The following is a 19554-nucleotide window of genomic DNA, read 5'->3' on the forward strand; positions in this document are numbered from 1 at the left end:
CTGTCCAAGTTTTATTTCTTCTCTCAGTGGAGCTGAGTTTCACCTCCTGATCTTTATTATCACCAGCTTGGGTCCAGGTGCAACACTTCTGGAATCTCTTCTCTTGCTTGCACCTTCTTAGCCTTCAAATCATCAGAGGGACAGTCTTTGTCCTGCAGTGTTTTTCCTGATACCCCAGGGCCTAGGTAGGTTAGAGCTCTTTACACACTACTGTGATTCTCAGATACGTTAAGCTTAGAACTCTTTACATAGTAACGTAATTTCATGCTTCCATTTCTCTCCCTTCACTGACTGGTCAAGCCAGTGAAGCCAAAATCCATATCAGTTCTGCCTCAGACTGTATCCTCATTTTAGTGCCCAATAAATATTGCTCGAATAAAAGCATGTTACATTTTCATGCTTTTTTGGTGTCCATGGCAAGAAGTACTTTTAGGTTCTGGTTTTTAGAAACCTATGTTCGATTTCTTCTACAAAATTAGAATAATAATGCTAACCTTCTAAGGTACTTATAAGATGGTGTGGGTCAGTGGTTCATAACTGGGGGCGATTTTGTCATCCCAAGGGACATACGCATGACACTGTCTGGAAACGTTTTTGTTTTAAAGATTTTATTTATGTATTCATGAGAGACACAGAGAGAGAAGCTGAGACACAGGCAGAGGGAGAAGTGGGCTCTTCACAGGGAGCCCCATGCAGGACTCGATACCCAGACCTGGGATCATGCCCTGAGCCGAAGGCGGAGACTCAACCAATGAGCCACCCAGGTGTCCCTGGAAATATTTTTGGATGCTCATGGGAGCCCCATACAGAATTATCCAGCCCAAAATGCCAGTAGCACTGAGGTTGAGAAATTCTGGAGTATATTACAATGCACAGAACTTGGTAGGTTCAAGGTGGTTTTATTTTGCTGTATACATCGGAGTTTACCTCTTTGGACTACGTAAATCATAATAATTAGGTAGAGAATCACAGTTTATACTTATTATGTTCTCACGTGAGTCAGACATCATGAAGGCTTTCCACAAATACTATCCTATTTAATTCTTTCCAGAATACTATGAGTTAGGAACTATTTTCATCTTCATTTTTCAGGTGAGGAAAAGAAGGCGTAAAAGGTCAAAATCCTGCGGCTACTCTGTGTCAGAGGTGGGATGAGAACTCGGGGGCTGTGCTTTTGACTATTATACTGTACTACTTTCTCTATGAATAGAGTCTCCCACTTAAAGTCTGAAAGGATTACTGCTCTTAGGATGCAGTAGGAATTAGCCCTGAAAATATAGAGGAAATTTTAGTGTATTTAAATGAAAAAACAATGTTATTATTGCCTACATGTTTGTAATTTTCCACTTGTACTAATTTCAACAAAGATACTGTATATTGGCTGACATATTGAGGCTACCATTGATCCAAGGATTACAACAGATTTGCTATTTGCTGTAATTTTGTGGGACTTTCAAGAAGCTCAAAAAACAACAACAACAACAACAACAACAACAACAAAAAAAAAGAGTTTGTTTCCAATTCAGAATTGAGCTTGTCATAGCTGATCAACACATTGTGATCTCGATGAGACTTTTCTTCTGTTAAGGTGGATAAACAGTGACAGTTTGCCCCCATGTAATCCCATTAGAGGATTTCTTCAGGACAACATCCTCTTCTTACATAATTACGAAAGAAGCACTCATAAGTCAAGTACCTCGGCTAGAGAGCAAGGCCTGGGGCAAAGGACTGGCTGATGGGGCTTTCCCTCCTCCTAACAGAAGACACAGCACAGGCAAGTGGAAAATGTGCCATTGGGAAGCAATGATAGTCTCCAGGTCCCAAAACCTGAGTGCTGTGTTAGCTCCCAGTAATTATTGCTTTGAGATTTCTGGTTGATGAACTTTCTAAGTAACTTTTGTCATCCTCAAGTATTGGCTCATTGTTTCCAAAGCCTTAATACTAGGCTTGTAAACACAGTCAAGAAACATCTATTCTTTTTATTTAGGAACTTAGAGCCCTGGAGCAGCTGTTTTTCTCTCTTAGGAAAGTCTATTTATTGTGTGTTACTATTGCATGTGGAAGATTCCTGTGGAATACTCAAAACTGTGTTGGGTTCCATTCTTCCGGTCTCTCTTTCCTACCTCCTATGAAGAGTAAATGCTAATAGCACCAAACAAATGTTTGTTCTTAAGTAAATCCTGCTTCATAAAGTGGGATCTCATGATTACAAATAACTTTTGCACTCCTACTGAGCATTAGTGCTTGTCATTCAGACATAGATTTCCAAGGGTCTGTTGAGGCCAAGTGTATGTTATAGTCATTCCCCTACTCCACCTACAAGATGTCATTTATGTGTAAGATGTAATTTGAGACTATCTTCTAGGGACAAAAGGGATCAGTATGCTTTTACTCTTAGTTGAGTCCTTTGACATGCTCTCGAATTTGTTTTGTATTGAATACATGAAAACGTTTGAATGATTAAATAAGATGTTACTGTGTTTAGGGCAATGACTCTCAAATTTTAACAGGACACCCTAGGTTCTTGCTACTTTCCAACAACTTCGCAGCTCAAGCTCAGGCTACTGGACCAGGATCACCCTTGAAAATCAAACTATTAGGGAACACTGAGATGGTCTAAAAATTTGAAATCTGTGCTAAGGATGACGTCAGGCTGATGACACTGAACTCATTTTTCCTATTCTATCCCGGTTGTATTATAAATTATTCTTTAAGCAGATAGGAGGGTTTTTGCTGGGGTGGGGGGAAGGCTCCTGTCTAGTGGTAAAACGTATATTTTTAAGTTTTGACAAATTAAAAGTATCATATCTCAATCTGGTTTTGCCTGGAGAAAGATTCCCTATCTCTCCTCTCCCCTTTTTAAGGTCTCTGAACAATAAAACATGAATTTTACTGTTTCAGGTCATCAGAGGCATTTTTTTTTAGGTGGTTCGCAATTTTTTTTTTTAAGTCGTGGAACAAATTCACAATATCCTTGACACTTAAATAGCATTTACAATGCTTTGTTTTCTTTTTTTAATTATATTTCTAAGGATAGCTGAGGAAACAATTTCAAATACTTCCTCCGTGCTCTAGATATATAAGTTGTTTTAGTTTTTGTCTGTTGGTGAGAATTAAGAAATTCATAGCTTGCCATGTCCTGTCATGTTAGCTTATTTTGTAAGGAAATCAAATCTGGCACCTTTCAATTAACTGCTTTACCTCTCTGATCTAAAAACAGATGGAACATGTTGTAGAGCATGAAGGCATGATTACTATCTGTGGATTGCCTTTACTTCCTCATCTGGGTCCTCTGTCATTTCAAAGTCGGCTGAAGGTCCTTCTTTAAAAGCAGGAAAAAAAAATCCTCACGGATGGGAGGAAGGTGGTGGTGTTGAAAAATAACTTATTCCCAATCATGAGCTTGGCAGTTCTCAAAGAGATCACAATGGTGATCTCATCTGTACCTGTAAGCCCGGAAAGAAGGAATCAATAGAAATGTATCATGGACTGGAGTTTCGTCGTTCTTGGTAACTCGAGCGCAGGCTATTTTGGAGAAAGACAAAGACATGAAGAGGGGAAAAGTGGGGAAGAAAAGAGAAATCGTCTCTCTGCCTTCATGCGTGCTTCCGTGCATTACATTTATTCATCTCCTTTGCAGTATCAGATCAAAAGGACACATCTTTTTTTTTTAATTGAATTTATTTTTATTCGTTTCAGAGGTAGAATTTAGTGATTCATCAGGTGCATATCACACCGAGTGCTCATTCCATCACGTGCTCTCCTTAATGCCCATCACCCAGTTACCCTGTCCCCCCCCAACTCCTCCCCTCCAGCGACCCTTGGTTTGTTCCCTATAATTAGGAGTTTCTTACAGTTTGCCTCTCTCTCAATTTTCCTCTTATTTTATTTTTCCTTCCTTTCTCCTATGTTCTTCTGTTTTGTTTCTTAAATTCCACATCTGAATGAAATCATACGGTATTTGTCTTTCTCTCTCCCATTTATTTTCGCTTAGCATCATACCAAATGGACTTACCTTTTTAAATAACTTTATCAGCCCCTATCTTGCATTTGTTTATTTATAACTAGAAAGGACTTCCCATTTTTTTCTCCTCCAGTTGTATTAGTCAGTCAGTCATTTCATCTTGAAACAAGGTGTGGCCAGTCAGATTTGTAGGTGATCATCGTTATTGATTCAGTGGGTTCAACAGTGGGTCCGATGGGCTTTTCCATTGGATACGCGAATAGATATTTAAGAGAATATACTGATTGGGATGTAAAATTCACAGTACAATCACTGATGGTGAGGGGGAGCTGTCTGGTTTTCTTTTGCACGAATATAAGATAACCAAATCATGATCCTTTCTCAGTACCTTTTCAACTAAATTATTGTTCCTTAAAACATCACTTAATGCCAGCTCCCTTGTCTCTGGTGTTATTTGTCAGATAACATTGTTCTTGAAGGACATAGAGTCAGGTCAGCACTTCATCCATTACTCTCCCCTTAACTGACTTTTTTCTCTTTGCTTTCCTACAACAGATTGCAGATTGAGCTTAACCAAGAAGTTCAGAGTCTCATCAACGCTGACCTGATCTCCAGCACGAGAAGGGAGTTCTAGTTCTGCCTGCCTCGTTGGGTCCCTGTTGACCGCTGATAACTTGGCTTCACTCATCGCCTGTGTGGAAAATTCTCCCTATTGAAATTATTATTATTATTATTATTATTGTTATTATTATTATTATTTTTGCACATGGAGGACAGTAACAAAGAAGGCAACACAGGCTGATAAGACCAGAGACCGCAGGAGAATTGTTTTACCGCAGGCCTTCGAGACTTTTCCTCCACTTGGAGTTCTGGACTTTAACAGAACCCCGTCTAGTCATTTTGGTTTTGCTATATATATATATATATTTTTTTCTTCCTTTTTACTTTCCCCACCACCTTGTATTTTGTTTCTGTACTTCAGAAATGGGCCTGCAGACCACACAGTGGCCCAGCCATGGGGCTTTTTTCCTGAAATCTTGGCTTCTCATTTCCCTGGGGCTCTACTCACAAGTGTCAAAAATCTTGGCATGCCCTAGCGTGTGCCGCTGCGATAGGAACTTTGTCTACTGTAATGAGCGAAGCTTGACCTCAGTGCCTCTTGGGATCCCGGAGGGCGTAACCGTACTCTACCTCCACAACAACCAAATTAATAATGCTGGATTTCCTGCGGAACTGCACAACGTACGGTCGGTGCACACGGTCTACCTTTATGGCAACCAGCTGGATGAATTCCCCATGAACCTTCCCAAGAACGTCAGGGTTCTCCATTTGCAGGAAAACAACATTCAGACCATTTCCCGGGCTGCTCTTGCCCAGCTCTTGAAGCTCGAGGAGCTTCACCTGGATGACAACTCGATATCCACAGTGGGGGTGGAAGACGGGGCCTTCCGGGAGGCCATCAGCCTCAAACTGTTGTTTCTGTCCAAGAATCACCTGAGCAGTGTGCCTGTGGGGCTGCCCGTGGATTTGCAAGAGCTGCGAGTGGACGAAAATCGAATTGCCATCATATCGGACATGGCCTTCCAGAACCTCACGAGCTTGGAGCGTCTGATCGTGGACGGCAACCTCCTGACCAACAAGGGCATCGCCGACGGCACCTTCAGCCATCTCACCAAGCTCAAGGAGTTCTCCATTGTTCGGAATTCCCTCTCCCACCCGCCCCCCGATCTCCCCGGCACACACCTGATCAGGCTCTACCTGCAGGACAACCAGATCAGCCACATCCCTCTGACGGCCTTCTCAAACCTGCGCAAGCTGGAACGGCTGGACATATCCAACAACCAGCTGCGCGTGTTGACCCAAGGGGTCTTCGATAACCTCTCCAACCTGAAGCAGCTCACCGCCCGGAACAACCCCTGGTTCTGCGACTGCAGCATTAAGTGGGTCACCGAGTGGCTCAAGTACATCCCCCCCTCTCTCAACGTGCGAGGTTTCATGTGCCAAGGGCCTGAGCAAGTCCGGGGCATGGCTGTCCGGGAGCTGAATATGAATCTGTTGTCGTGCCCCACCACGACCCCTGGGCTGCCCGTCTTTACCCCGGCCCCGAGTACGGCCCCCCCGACGACTCAGCCCCCCACGCTGTCTGTCCCGACCCCGGGCCGGAGCCACACACCGCAGACTCCCACCACTGCCAGGCTGCCCACCGTCCCGGCCTGGGATGGCAGGGAAAGAGCGACCCCGCCTGTTTCCGAACGGATCCAGCTGTCTGTCCATTTCGTGAATGACACGTCCATCCAGGTCAGCTGGCTGTCCCTCTTCACGGTGATGGCGTACAAACTCACGTGGGTGAAAATGGGCCACAGCTTAGTCGGGGGCATCGTTCAGGAACGCATCGTCAGCGGCGAGAAGCAGCACTTGAGCCTGGTGAACCTGGAGCCCAGATCCACCTATCGGATTTGCCTCGTGCCCCTGGATGCTTTTAACTACCGCGCGGTGGAAGACACCGTTTGTTCCGAGGCCACCACGCACGCCTCCTATTTGAACAATGGCAGCAACACGGCCTCCAGCCACGAGCAGACGACCTCCCACAGCATGGGCTCCCCTTTTCTGCTGGCGGGCCTGATCGGGGGCGCCGTGATATTTGTGCTCGTGGTCTTGCTGAGCGTCTTCTGCTGGCACATGCACAAAAAGGGGCGCTACACGTCCCAGAAGTGGAAGTACAACCGAGGCCGGCGGAAAGATGACTATTGTGAGGCCGGCACCAAGAAGGACAATTCCATCCTGGAGATGACAGAGACCAGCTTTCAGATCGTCTCCTTAAATAACGATCAGCTCCTTAAAGGAGATTTCAGACTGCAGCCCATTTACACCCCGAATGGGGGCATTAATTATACAGACTGTCATATCTCCAACAACATGCGATACTGCAACAGCAGTGTGCCAGACCTGGAGCACTGCCACACGTGACGGCCAGGGGCCCGGCGTCAGGAAGGCGGACACTAGGACTCCCGAGAACACACACGTGTGTGCACAGAGAGACACGCGAATTACATTTGATAAATGTTACCCAGATGCATTTGTGCATTTGAATACTCTGTAATTTATACGGTGTACTATATAATGGGATTTAAAAAAAAAAAGTGCTATCTTTTCTATTTCAAGTTAATTACAAACAGTTTTGTAACTCTTTGCTTTTTAAATCTTAAAAAAAAAAATAGTTGCTGAAGTACTGTACAGGGTTGTACAATGAGAACCCAACGCCAAGGCAAAAGAAGGAGTGATTCTTCCTCATGATGCACACTACCCATTTTGCCGTAGAAGCTGTCAGAATAAATTCCCTTCTTACGGTCGGTGGTCAGATGAGAGGGCAGATTACAGTGGCCTCATCAGGGCAGGCTAAATAATGTGGGTAAAACAAGAAATGGCCCAGATACCTTCGTGCTATTTCTGCACTTCCTGACCTGGAAGAAAAGTATAACATTTCGAAATACAAGAAAGGAGGTAGTTACCCCGATTTGACCCAGAGCAGGAAATGTATAGAAAGCATCACGAGGAAGCCCGTTCCCGTAAGATAAGTTAACCCAACTTGGCAAAACCCAGAAATCGACACGTTTGGAAAAGAACTTCAAACCCCAGGGGTCGGTGGGAGGGGGGTTGGCTTTCTGATTGGGAGCTTAAAAAATCACTCCTCATGCTTCCCTGGCCCTATGCGATAACAGAGTTAGAGACTTGAGTGTGATTTCGGTCATCTGCAGGGACACGTAGGATGTTCCAGCGAGAAAACTCCCTTTACAAGTGTTACTATTCAAATTATATGTCAGGTTGAATCACATTCAACAGAGATATATTCTAGAATACTTTTGTAGAAGAGGCTAATAAAATAATGGGAAGAATTATATTGAATGGAATTATTTTTGATAATGAGACTTATTTGGGTAGATTCACTGAGGCTATGTCAACATGATATTTAGACCAACAAGAGATGAGTGTTTGGAATATACTAAAGTTGATATTTGAAAACCCACGATACCATTTAGACAAAAACAAGTGATCAGTGGTTCTGCTCTACTTTATCAAATGACTGTATTAGTATCATGTTGAAATAGCTTGAATTAATAACTTTATCCCCTTGCAAATTTGTCTTCCAATCACCTCACATATATTTTCGTAATTAGCTATTTATGCTACATTTGTTTGGTTTTTTCCCCCCACTCTGCTTAAAATTTGAAAGAAAATTTTAGATGCCAGTCTTGGTTGCACAAATATCCATAAATACTTACACACTTTAAAATGTATACTGATTTTCAGTGCTAATAATTCTGTAAAGATACATCAAAACTGGCTGAAATAATGTTTGTTTGCTTTTTTTTTTATTTTATTTTAAAGCAATACGGAGTTTCCACCTTGGACTGAACTTGAATTCTATTCCATTTTTGAATTTTCATTTATTCCTTTTCAGTCTTGAGTGCCCCTCTTCTGTGGGAATTGTGGAGGGATAATCAATCTTTTATTAAACCGGATAACACAAGAAATGAACAAGTCAGAGTGTGGGCTTGTTCCCCCAACCTTGGCAGAGTGGGACATAGAGCAGAGGGCTTAGAGAAGGGAGGGATGTCTGTGCTCACATATTTTCAAAGTAATGCCCATCTTCACAAAGTATGTATAACTTACTCCTTTTCATCCCTTAGATGTAGAAGGGCTATCGATCGCATACATTATCTAAAAACTACACACCCTTGGAAAAATTCCTTTTAAAATCAATTTTTACCCTGTGTTGCATATTTCCTTTACCACGGGCCACTTCTTAGGGACCTATGAAGTTAATGTCACAATCATTTTGTTTCCCCCCCCCTCTCTCTCTCTCTCTCAACAAAATAGAACTGTGATGTGTCTTCTTTGTAAGAGTTTAGGTATAAAATGCTATGCAAGTTTTTCTTTATAGTAAGAGCTTTATTTTCTTTAATAATGTACCCCCAACTTATATGTTTTAATCTCCCTTGTCCCTCACAATAAGCAGCAAATATAACTCAAGTTATAATGTTGTAGAAGCAAGAATCGAAACTGCAGTCAGTTGAGCTGAAATTAGCTACGAATTAATTTGAATTAATCCTAAAGTGACTTAGGTTTCCATTTTAGTCTATTAGCTAGTGAATTTTGGCTGTTGCTTTTTTAAAGCTAATTCCACACAGCGAAGGGACAAGACAGTCTGTGAAGGTGATCAGTGTAATAGTAAGCCATGTAACATTCAGGACAATGACATGGGGTTTTGTGTATTTTACTGGATAATTCCCTTCCACTGTCCTCTTCCCCTTGGCTGTGTAGATAAAACTATATGTTCAAATGATGGTACTTTGACTTTTGAGGGTTTTTTTCTCTTCTATCCACAAAGTAATCATTCTCATGTATTTCTATTGTGCGTATAACCCCCCAGCGCGATATTTGGCAGCTGAAATGTTTTTGCTTTGGGCCAAGAAGATCAATGTTGGAAGGGTTTCTATGACGTCTTATGGGATTCACAGAATTATGACGAGATAGAAGGTAGATACAGGCTTCACTTTGATCTTGCACACAGTGTGACAGAGACTACTAAAATTGAGATCAAACTCCCACTTGTTGTAGCATAGCTAGGGCTCTCGCCTACACCAGGACAGAAAGCACATCATGGGATTTGTAATGTTTTGTATGTCTTAAGAAGACTGCTGAATAGCCAACCATCGATGTTGGATTGGGCTTTGACTGGCATTTTCAGTCATGGGGGTGTGTTTTGCTGATACATCTGCTCTGTATTGAGCCTCATTTGCTGTCATTGTTTCTTATTTTGAGATGAGTCAGGAGTCACAGTTGAATGTACAGGCCAAGTCCATAAACAAAGCCATACATACCAACTGGCTTATAAAGAACTTGATGCTGTTTGACCAAACGAGGTGATCAGATCATATAGAGCTACATTCAGAGCTAGGTAACTATCACTGTGCAGAGGAAAGTCTAAAGGAAAAGGTACAACCATGATCACACAGATATTATTGATCGTTATTCACACCCATGGTTTTCATTAATACTTATTTGTTTGGGGAGATGTGTTTGAATAGGGAGAGGCTCTGTGTTTCCCTCAAAACTGTCAAATGCGTTAACAGCTCGTCGCAATGGACACCACAGGCAGAGACCAAAAGTGCGTTTCCCTGCTTAGTTTCCTTGTGTGAGAAGTGGAAAAATTTCTATCCCATTAGAAATAATGCAATTTCTAAATATCTGGATGTTTGTTGAAAATATTTTAGATGCATTCCCGAAGTAAAAACAAAAACAAAAACAAAAACAAAAAAAACCTGTAATGTGACCAATCTGGCAAAAGTATTGATGACGGAGCTCATTTTGAGGCTCCATTTCCCATCAATGCAAATCACTTTGGTCTTCGTCATTTCACAAGATCACAGCTTACGTCCCCTCTGTGGAGAACCAGCTCTGTGTGCAGCCAGCCGGACATCCAATCCGAACATAAATTACTAGGGCTGCCCTAGTTCAGAGAACCTCAGCTGGAAGGCCCAGTGCAACTTTTGACAGTGAAGTGGTTAATTTCCACTGACATCTTTGTTTATAGCATTTTTTCTTTAAAAGCCACCATGAGGAGACATTAGAACATGAGAAGAATGGTTTTGCCCGTGATTTACCTTTCCTGCTTAATGGGAAAGCAGAACAGTTTCCTTGTGCCCCAAAGGGAAAGAGATACAAAAACAGAACAACACAAAAACTACTAGTTCTTAGTCTTTGTCAAAACTGGCCTGATGTCCTTTTTTTTTTTTTTTTTTCCCAAAATACAAATGAAGAAAGCTATTGTTTACATCCTTCTCTGATTTCTTCAGCAGGGTCAAAAGACAAAAGACAATTGCTGGCAACAAGGGATGCTTGTCACAGATTGTGGGGAGAAAGATTTATACATGTATGATACCGCTGTTATAACAAACGAATCGGATTCTTGTGCTATAGTTTTCATTTTTTTCTTCTTCTAGTGGCACATCTATCAGAAGAGCACAAAGCAAGGCCATCGCAACAGGAATTTTTAAACTAGTATGAAACTCACACATGCTTGCACACACACACAAACACACACCGAGGTATTTATAAAGATAACCATGGGATGTAAAATTTATGACCTTTTTGAGGCAAGGTGAAGGTGTCTCCACCGTCTGTCCCTCATAGGACCAGTATATATTCACTGAAAGTTAATCCCGATGAGTTGTTATTGTTCGAACCATATGTTGATTTGCTTCTGGTTTATGTTTAGTGTGTCCTCACTGACAAGGGACTGCAAGGGGCTGGAAGATTCTGCATTACACATCCTCTGAGACCTACCATGTCACACACTTTGTTAACTACAAACTTCACTCTACACTATACAGTACCTTGTTGATATATTCAGTAAAGGCTTATTTTAAAAGAAAACCACACTGTGTTTAAGTTCATTGGGTTACAGCCAATACTTGCGTTGTTAATGTTAAAAAGAAATGTGGGATAATTCCTGATGATGTAAGAGGGTGGCAGGGGTGAAGGAAGTAGTAGGATTTTTCCTTTTCTCCTACTTTGAAGACAACTTGTATTTTTTAAGGCCGTTGGACCCTTTTCGTGGGAGGGGTTTACATGACATCTTCATGTTCTTTTCTGTTTCTCCACTAGATTGTGTGTTCCTATGAATATCTTTTTAGTATACACACACACATTAAGCATGTTGTTTTGTATTTGTGAAATCTGTGTTATTTGGCATAGAGATAGATACCAATGTAGTTATCCAATCGGAATAGTCTTTGCCCCTATTTCATAACATACGCTATTGGTTTTAAATGTCACTTTTCCTTTAGGATTCTTATGGTACGTTTCTACTTATGATTTGTTTATAGCTCATCCACCCATACTTCCAATGAGCACTCATGGAAAATGTTATCTATTCATATGCTCCAGTGCAACTCAGATTTATCTCAAGGTTTGCCAGAGCCCCTCTTTTACTCTCACTAATAATGTACTTGACATAGATTAAATCAGGAAATAAAATCACAACACTTCAGTTAACTAGTGTTAATTATTTATAGACTCTCTGTTGGAAAATTAAGATGAAAAGCAATGGTAACAGATGATTCATATTACATTTGGGTGATTTTACATCGAGAAATGTCCAGGCAACTCTTAGTTACTTTTACCAAGAATTACAGATCTTACTCTGTGAAGACCAGACCCTTATTCAAGGAATACAATTCATTAAAAAAAAAAAAAAAAAAGTTTATTGAAATCCTTCTACATTGTTCCAGGCTCTCGGCTGAGTTCAGAAGTTTCAGAGAAGAATAAAATACAGTCTAAAGCAAATTAAGCATATCTTCTACTTCCTTTGTTCCTAAAGAAATCTATCCACCCAAAGTATTTACTCCTCATGTATTTTCTACAGAGTACTATGTTAGGTTCTTCTGGGAATTCGGAGAAAACTATGACTCTCCTGCTAAGGAGCTCATAGGTACAATAAGCTCATTTTCTAACACATTCCAGAGTCTCAGAGACCATGTAACGACTTCACATTCTCTCAAACTCAGCAGAGAAACTAAGGTGACAAAAGAAACATATGTACTTCATGGTAAATTTGATGATGCATTTGTTGTATATATATTAGATGATCTTGATGTTTAATAGATGACACAAAGTGATAGTGCATTGATAAAATTAGGATTAAATTTGAATTAAAGTTTCAAACATATACTACGTACTTGAACATTTAGGAATTGTGTTTGGTAATTAGACACGCAACCTTAAATTTCCATTTGGACTTGAATATAAATCAAAAACAATAATAAATAGCACCTGACAATTATTGAGCACCTATGTAAGACCATATTTAGGATGCTTTAATACACGTGGTCACATTTTGTCTTTAACCATATAAGGTACTTTATCTTTATTTTTCAGATTGTAAAACTCCGCTTCCCAAGAAGTATGGTGATTGGTCCATGATCACAAAACCTGTAAATGGCAAGAGTAATTACAGGAAATTAACCCTAAACATGACTCTTAAGACTCTTAACTATTTCTTGTCTCTTAATAAATTGACTAGCTTTAAGACTAACTAGCCTTCAGGACAACTTCTTTATCACTGGTTAAAATTTGTGATGATGGAGATATCACAACTTCGCTCAATGGATGCAATATATACTGATTATTGTTCGTGATAAGGGAACATTCTAAAAATCCCCAAAATACTTTTAAATCTCTTGGTTACCCATCCTTATTTTTTTAATAGAAATTCTGTGTTTGTTATTATCGGGTGGCTGCACATTTATCTGATCTGAAAGCTTCAGATGGAATCAAGATATGCGCAAACCCACAGGGTGAGCTGAAAGGACTATTAAAAGGACTTGAGTCAGATTATTTTTAGTAATGAATTTGTTTCATACTTGAAAGGTTGCTCGAAGTATTTTGTAGATCCTGTTGAAGATGCTCACATGTCAGAATCTATTAGGGCCTTAGCAAACGGGCTTCTGAATTTATGCTTTTTATTTTTTTTTTCATAGCACAAATAGAAAATGTGTGCTTTAGAGGATATTATAGGAGCTTTATTTTCAGCAGTTACACTGACAGTTACAGATAAAGAATTGGTACACTCTAAAACAGATGCTTTTTTAGTGCACACTCCAACTGATGAGCCCATTTGTCCATTTTCTTGGTATGAAGTCTAAACTAAATGAAAAATAAATTACGTCCTTGAGGAGATTCTTATCAGCTCAGTGACATCATCAACTTCCATATTGGGCCAATGTATTCCTAATCAAATATAAAATCGTGCTGGTTGAGAGACCGCTGATTTGGGCAGTAAGAACCTCTTTTAGTTTCATTTTGTTCTTATTCCACAAATATTTGCTGAGGCCTGCTAAGTTTTGGTGCTGAATGAGGCTATTTTCCAGGATGGTAAACTTTGCATCATTGAAAATCTTTCCTGGAAGTTACTGGCATTTAACACATGGGCAAGGCTTTTCCTGCTTCTTTGCCTTCTTTGAGCTGGCTCACACTCCTACATTTACATAATCAGGTAGTGTTTCTACTTCCAAGACTTGTAAGATTTCTCAAATGTGTTTTCTTTTCTCAGTTTCCGAACTCTGACATGGTGAAAACCCTTCCTGTCGTCTCTAGTCCACTTCCACCTTTCCTACACACCGTGGGACAAAGGATACTAATTTACAAAGAAAGCCTGATTGTGACACTGTCTTGGTTTCAAAATATTCCATTACCATGACTTGAAGAGAGAATTCAAACTCTTTGTACGACACATATGTCATACATACGTTGCTCTCTGACATTCCTTCCCAGTATGTCTTCCTCATTCATTACCTGCTCTAGACTAGACACAGACTGGCTCGGAACAGAGTCTATCTCCAAGAGATCTGGCTCCTTCAGACTGCTGTAATTTTGTTCATCTTTTATCCTATGACATTCACTTTCTCTTTAGTTTAGTGACCTGTTCCTTCCTCAAGATACAACCCAAGTGTCCCCACCTTTAGGAAGCCTCTTAAATCACATATGTCAATTATCTGACCCCTCTGTGTGCAGTTAATAGAACTTTAAAATACTTGTATTTATGGCATCTGTATGTGGTTTTTCATGGATCTGTTACATGCCTATGCTCTGAGCCCCCTGGAGACAGAGGACATACTCTGTCAATCGTTGTGTCATGTCCAGTGCTGAGTACAGCGCCCAGCTTTTGGCAGGTGTTCAGGACATGATTTTAGGTAAAATGTGAACAGAGCACATGGGACTCTGCCATGATATCAGGCTCCTTCTGGGGTCAGGCTTCCCTGAACAGCAGCAGCTCAAACAATAGCTGCTTAGTCAATCCTCTATGGCTGGATGATTTTTTTAAAAGCCTCAGAATGATTTGTAGAATTCTGGATATGTAGAATTAGCCTTGCTCAAATGCCACAATATGCACTTTATAAGAACAAATAAAGCATACATTTTCTAAAAAAAAAATCTCTTGTTTACCCATGACAGCTTTTACGGAAATTTTTGTTTTCATGATTATTTGATGACCATACATTTACCGTGACTTGGAAGCTTTATTATGAAATTAGGATATGTCTATACCCACAAGGAGGGCTGAGAGAACTATTCAAATGATTTGAAGAACATACCTTTTTTTTTATATATTTTACAGACAATCTCAAAGCTCTGAGCCAACTTGCAGAAAGACATACAAAGAGATATCTTGAAGAATTACTTACAACAAAATGTCATCATCACGAGACGTACCCAAAGTATGGATAGACATAAAGTCAAAGTAAAACATTTTGACAGTTTGCTAGTCAAGATGAATTTTTCACATGTAAAAACCAGAAGTACATTATTTTTTTTTTTTTTGGTTTCCATCAGCAGTATCAAATGGGACATTCATTATTCACTGTGTCATATCTTATATCTAAAATATGACACGTATCATTTAGAGGTTCACATTGTATTGTCTTGGTTATTTGCTACAAGAATAAGTAGTTCTCTTCTAGAAATGATATTCCCATAAAGAAGAAGGCAGTAGTTATTAAGAACTCAGAATTGAAACAGACTGACTTACTTTGGAAACCTGTCTCTGCCAATTCTCTCTGTTAATAAGTTACACTTTATGGTCATTAGTTTCTTTTACCTGAAATAGAGATAGTGAAGCTTGACACATATGGAGACTGTCAGAAGTGCAGGCATGGAAAGCAGTTGGCAGTGTCTCAGATTCAAGGGAGCATTGAATAAATGGCATTGAGCACCACGTATATTTGAGACAAACCCCATTTGCAAGCACAGGGTGACACATTGCCAACTTTATATGAAGAAACCAGACTATGTGAGTATTAAGATCAGAATTATATGTAAGAGTCATCTATTTAAAGGTAATTAGCATCCCAAATTCCACGTAACTGTGTACAACCATTATCAATACAAGTCTGACAGGGGTTTTTCCATTTCCCCCTATTCTTTTCTCTTTTTTTCCCTGAAAAATTGGGGTAAGGGAGAGTGCCATAAGGTAGCACAGAACCATACCAGGTCCTCTGTCGCATGATGGATGGGACCACTGACCAGCGCTGCTGAATGGAGAAAGAATAAACTTCTTTGTAGTGTAGCTAGCATATTTCCTATTGGATCTTCTGAGCATGTATATGTGTGATTATTGCCGAAAATTAATTCAAGAGTATCTAATGTGCCCTAGAATGGAGTATTCAGGAAAACATTAGAAAATTAAAACTTTTAAAAAATCAAGATAATAACTTTCTATTAAAAAGTGTGTAGTGTGAAATGGCATAGTTTTGTTTCATTTTACTATATGACCAACCATTAGGATCTATGGATCTAGGATCTTCCGAATCGAAGAACGTATTAATGGTTTTGCAATGCAGATGTGATAGTCTACCAGCTGTCACACACTTACTTTGTTACAGCCAATACCATTCTCAATTTTGTAATCTAGTTGTAATTAAGAGACATGCATCATCTTCAGATAGGTCATGTTGTTTCTTTCCTTCTGTACACTTTCTGTTGATGATAGTTAAAATAGTCTCAAAGCAGCTCACTCACTGGGAGTCCATATTAGCATTATTTTCCTTTTTATCCTGCCTTTCCTTGTTTAATAAATGCAGAAGTTGAGACATTCAGATGCTAGGGGAAACAAATACTTTCTCTTCTAGTCCTTGACTGAAGGGTTTAATTGGGTTCAGGGCAGTTATTTGGCAGCTATAGATCAATACTGGCATTCCTGTGGTCTGTGGCCCGTTTCTTTTCTCTTTGGGCTGGTGTCTGTTTGATAGTTTGCCCCCCAGCTCTTTCTGTTGTTAAATGTTTTACATATTGGCTACCATTAGTTGGAATACAGTGCACTCCAAAAGTGTATGGGCAATAAGCAAGAACAAGTTGCTGTGTAAGGAGGTCAATCACCTCTGGTAGAGAACTGCAGTTTTTCTTTTTCTTTTCTTTTTTTTTTTTTTTTTAAGATTTTATTTAGTTACGAGACACAAACACAGAGAAGCGCAGAGACACAGGCAGAGGGAGAAGCAGGCTCCATGCAGGAAGCCCGATGTGGGACTCAATCCCGGGTCTCCAGGATCGCACCCTGGGCTGAAGGCGGCGCTCAACCACTGAGCCACCTGGGCCGCCTGAGAACTACAGTTTCTATACAGACTATTGTATTGTATATGTCCAGAGCTTAAGTTACCCTTGCTCCAATCCATACTAACTTTGGGCCTTGAGCATATTTATGCTTCAGATTCCTTATTTGTCCCTGGGGTAATTACTTACTTTAACAGCAGCCATAGAGCACAGGACCATGTCAGGTACTTTCTGAAAATATATGGAATTAATGTCCAGAAATTGGATTACATGGCTTGGGTCTCCCTTGGCTCATGGGTACGACCATTATCTCTCAACCTTGTTTCTTCTAGTCCAGAGCATACGACTTTGGTTGATTTCTTAAGTTCTTTTGGACATTAAATTCCATTTGATTCTTGTAATTTTTCCATGAGGTTTAGCTGTATTGAATTGGGCTGATTTTTGTCATATGTTTTTATAAATTCAGGAAGAAGTATATGGGATGAAAAACAGGGAGCATGCAAACACTCAGTTTCATTGACTTTATTACAAAGACTTGCGTGTCCCCCATTACTGACAGCAACAGTAAACTCAGTATGTTTGGGAAGCAACATGCATAATTTTCAAAAGTGCTGTGGAATCACAGAGAACTCCCACTTTGTACCTGGGTGTTATTATTTAATGTTTCTAAGTCTCCCTTTCCTTATATGTGAAATGGGGTAACAGTACTTGTGAAGACTCAACAAGATAATTTATGTCAAGTGTTTGGTACAGTGACGGGTTCATTCAAACTCATTGTGGCTAAAAAATTACAAATGAATAGAAAGAGAAGCAAGTGGAAACAAAACTCATTCTTATTATCTCAATTATCTTTCTCTCAAAAGAGGGGAGTTCAAACTATGTTACTAAGTAGACATATTTATAAAATACTTTATTTCAATAAAAATTATTAAAGATAGATTTCCTTACAATAAAACTTGTATAAAGCAAGATTGTTTCTTAAAATATTGAGTGCATCTTCTATCTTTGTAAGCCTTTTATGTAATAGCTATTAAACTTTAAATATTCAACAAAAAAGAAATTATGAGAAGAATATCCAGGAAAATGCTGAATGATAAATGTGCTTTATTTTTGATGAAATAGAACAGATTTTAACACTGACTGTGCTACTTCTTATCTTTGAAACTTGAAGAAGTATACAATTATGATCTTAAAAATAAACTGAATTTTTAGAATAATCAGAAAATACTTCTTTCCAGGACATTCAATATGTTTATAAAATTGCTGCTTACCAGGTAGCAATGGATGTTAATATTTAGCTTTAAAGTGGTTGCCTAAGAATCCTACCAGTAAATAATAGCTTCAATTGATTACATGATACATCTGAATTTAATAATGAAACATTACTTTTTAAGGATATTTATGTAATTCAGACTTTGCCACTCTAGGGATGGATACTTTAAATGAATGGCTTTTAGCTGTGTAGTTAGAAAATTATCCTTGGAACGCAGATTGAGGTATCATTATCTATCCAGTTTTACAAGCTCATTCCTTTTTGTGTAATTTTTAAAAGGTCCTTGTTATGTAATTTTTAAAAGTTTGTTAATTCTATAAAGAGAATTTAATAAAATATAACCAAGTTAGTAAAATAATTATTTTCAAAAGTTAGTTAAGTATTATAGTACCTCTATAAAGGACCAAAATGGCATTTAACAAGGAATTTATTAGAGCAAATATTACAAAATTATTTAATAATTTTCTTCCCAAACATTAAGATTCTACCTGGCAATTTAAGAATTTACAAGTAAATCAAAATGAAGCCATCTGGAGGAAAAAGCACATTATTGTTAATTTTAATTTAATTTTGCATAGTGAAGGAGATTCAAAACTTCAGAGGCGTATTTTTGAAATAATTTATTGTGACAAAGATAGCTTTCCCTAATGAAAGATTTACTGTAAAGTGAGTCTGTATTAAAAAAGTCAGTGTAACCTGATAAGTAAAAAAACAAACAAACCAGTATAAGGAAGAAAACAAATAAAATGTTTATGTAAAATTACCAATATTTTAAAAGTGACAACAACAAAAAGCCAACAAAAACACATAAAATATATTTTACGGAAGAGTGATTAAATATGGGCAAATACATTGTGGTGTGACATCCATTTTTAAGGAAAGATGAACAGCATGTTTCAGGGAAGTCTGAATAAACACACCTAAACAGGCAAATCATTTGTGGCCTGAGTACAGGTTATTCAGGTTTAGTTTCGAAAATATCATCATCATCATCATCATCATCATCATCATCATCTAGAACATGAAGTAATCAAAAGGATTAACCCTTAGGTTAGAGTATTAACCATCCAAGTACTAGAATTGAACTCCTTTTATAAAAAGTTATTCCAGAATCCGTGGCATAAGAGATGATGGAAATTGCACTGGCTTTGGAGTTCAAATAGTGGCTCATTGACTTACTAGCTGTATCCCTAGCCAAATAATGAACCTC

General features: G+C 39.1%; 1 protein-coding gene across 4 annotated transcripts in view; it reads left to right on the forward strand.

Annotated features, from left to right (window-relative positions):
- FLRT2 (fibronectin leucine rich transmembrane protein 2) overlaps positions 1 to 13061 on the forward strand; it is a 99048-nt gene extending 85987 nt beyond the window's left edge. For all 4 annotated transcript variants that reach the window (XM_026012501.2, XM_072762180.1, XM_026012500.2 and 1 more), the window contains exon 2: positions 4520 to 13061. In XM_026012501.2, the coding sequence (XP_025868286.2) occupies positions 4949 to 6931 (1983 nt within the window). In that variant the 5' untranslated portion in view covers positions 4520 to 4948 and the 3' untranslated portion in view covers positions 6932 to 13061. The remainder of the gene's footprint in view (positions 1 to 4519) is intronic.
- The last annotated feature ends 6493 nt before the right edge of the window (positions 13062 to 19554 follow it).

The sequence above is a fragment of the Vulpes vulpes genome, chromosome 6 (genome assembly GCF_048418805.1).
Source record: "Vulpes vulpes isolate BD-2025 chromosome 6, VulVul3, whole genome shotgun sequence".
NCBI classification, from domain to species: Eukaryota; Metazoa; Chordata; class Mammalia; order Carnivora; family Canidae; genus Vulpes; species Vulpes vulpes.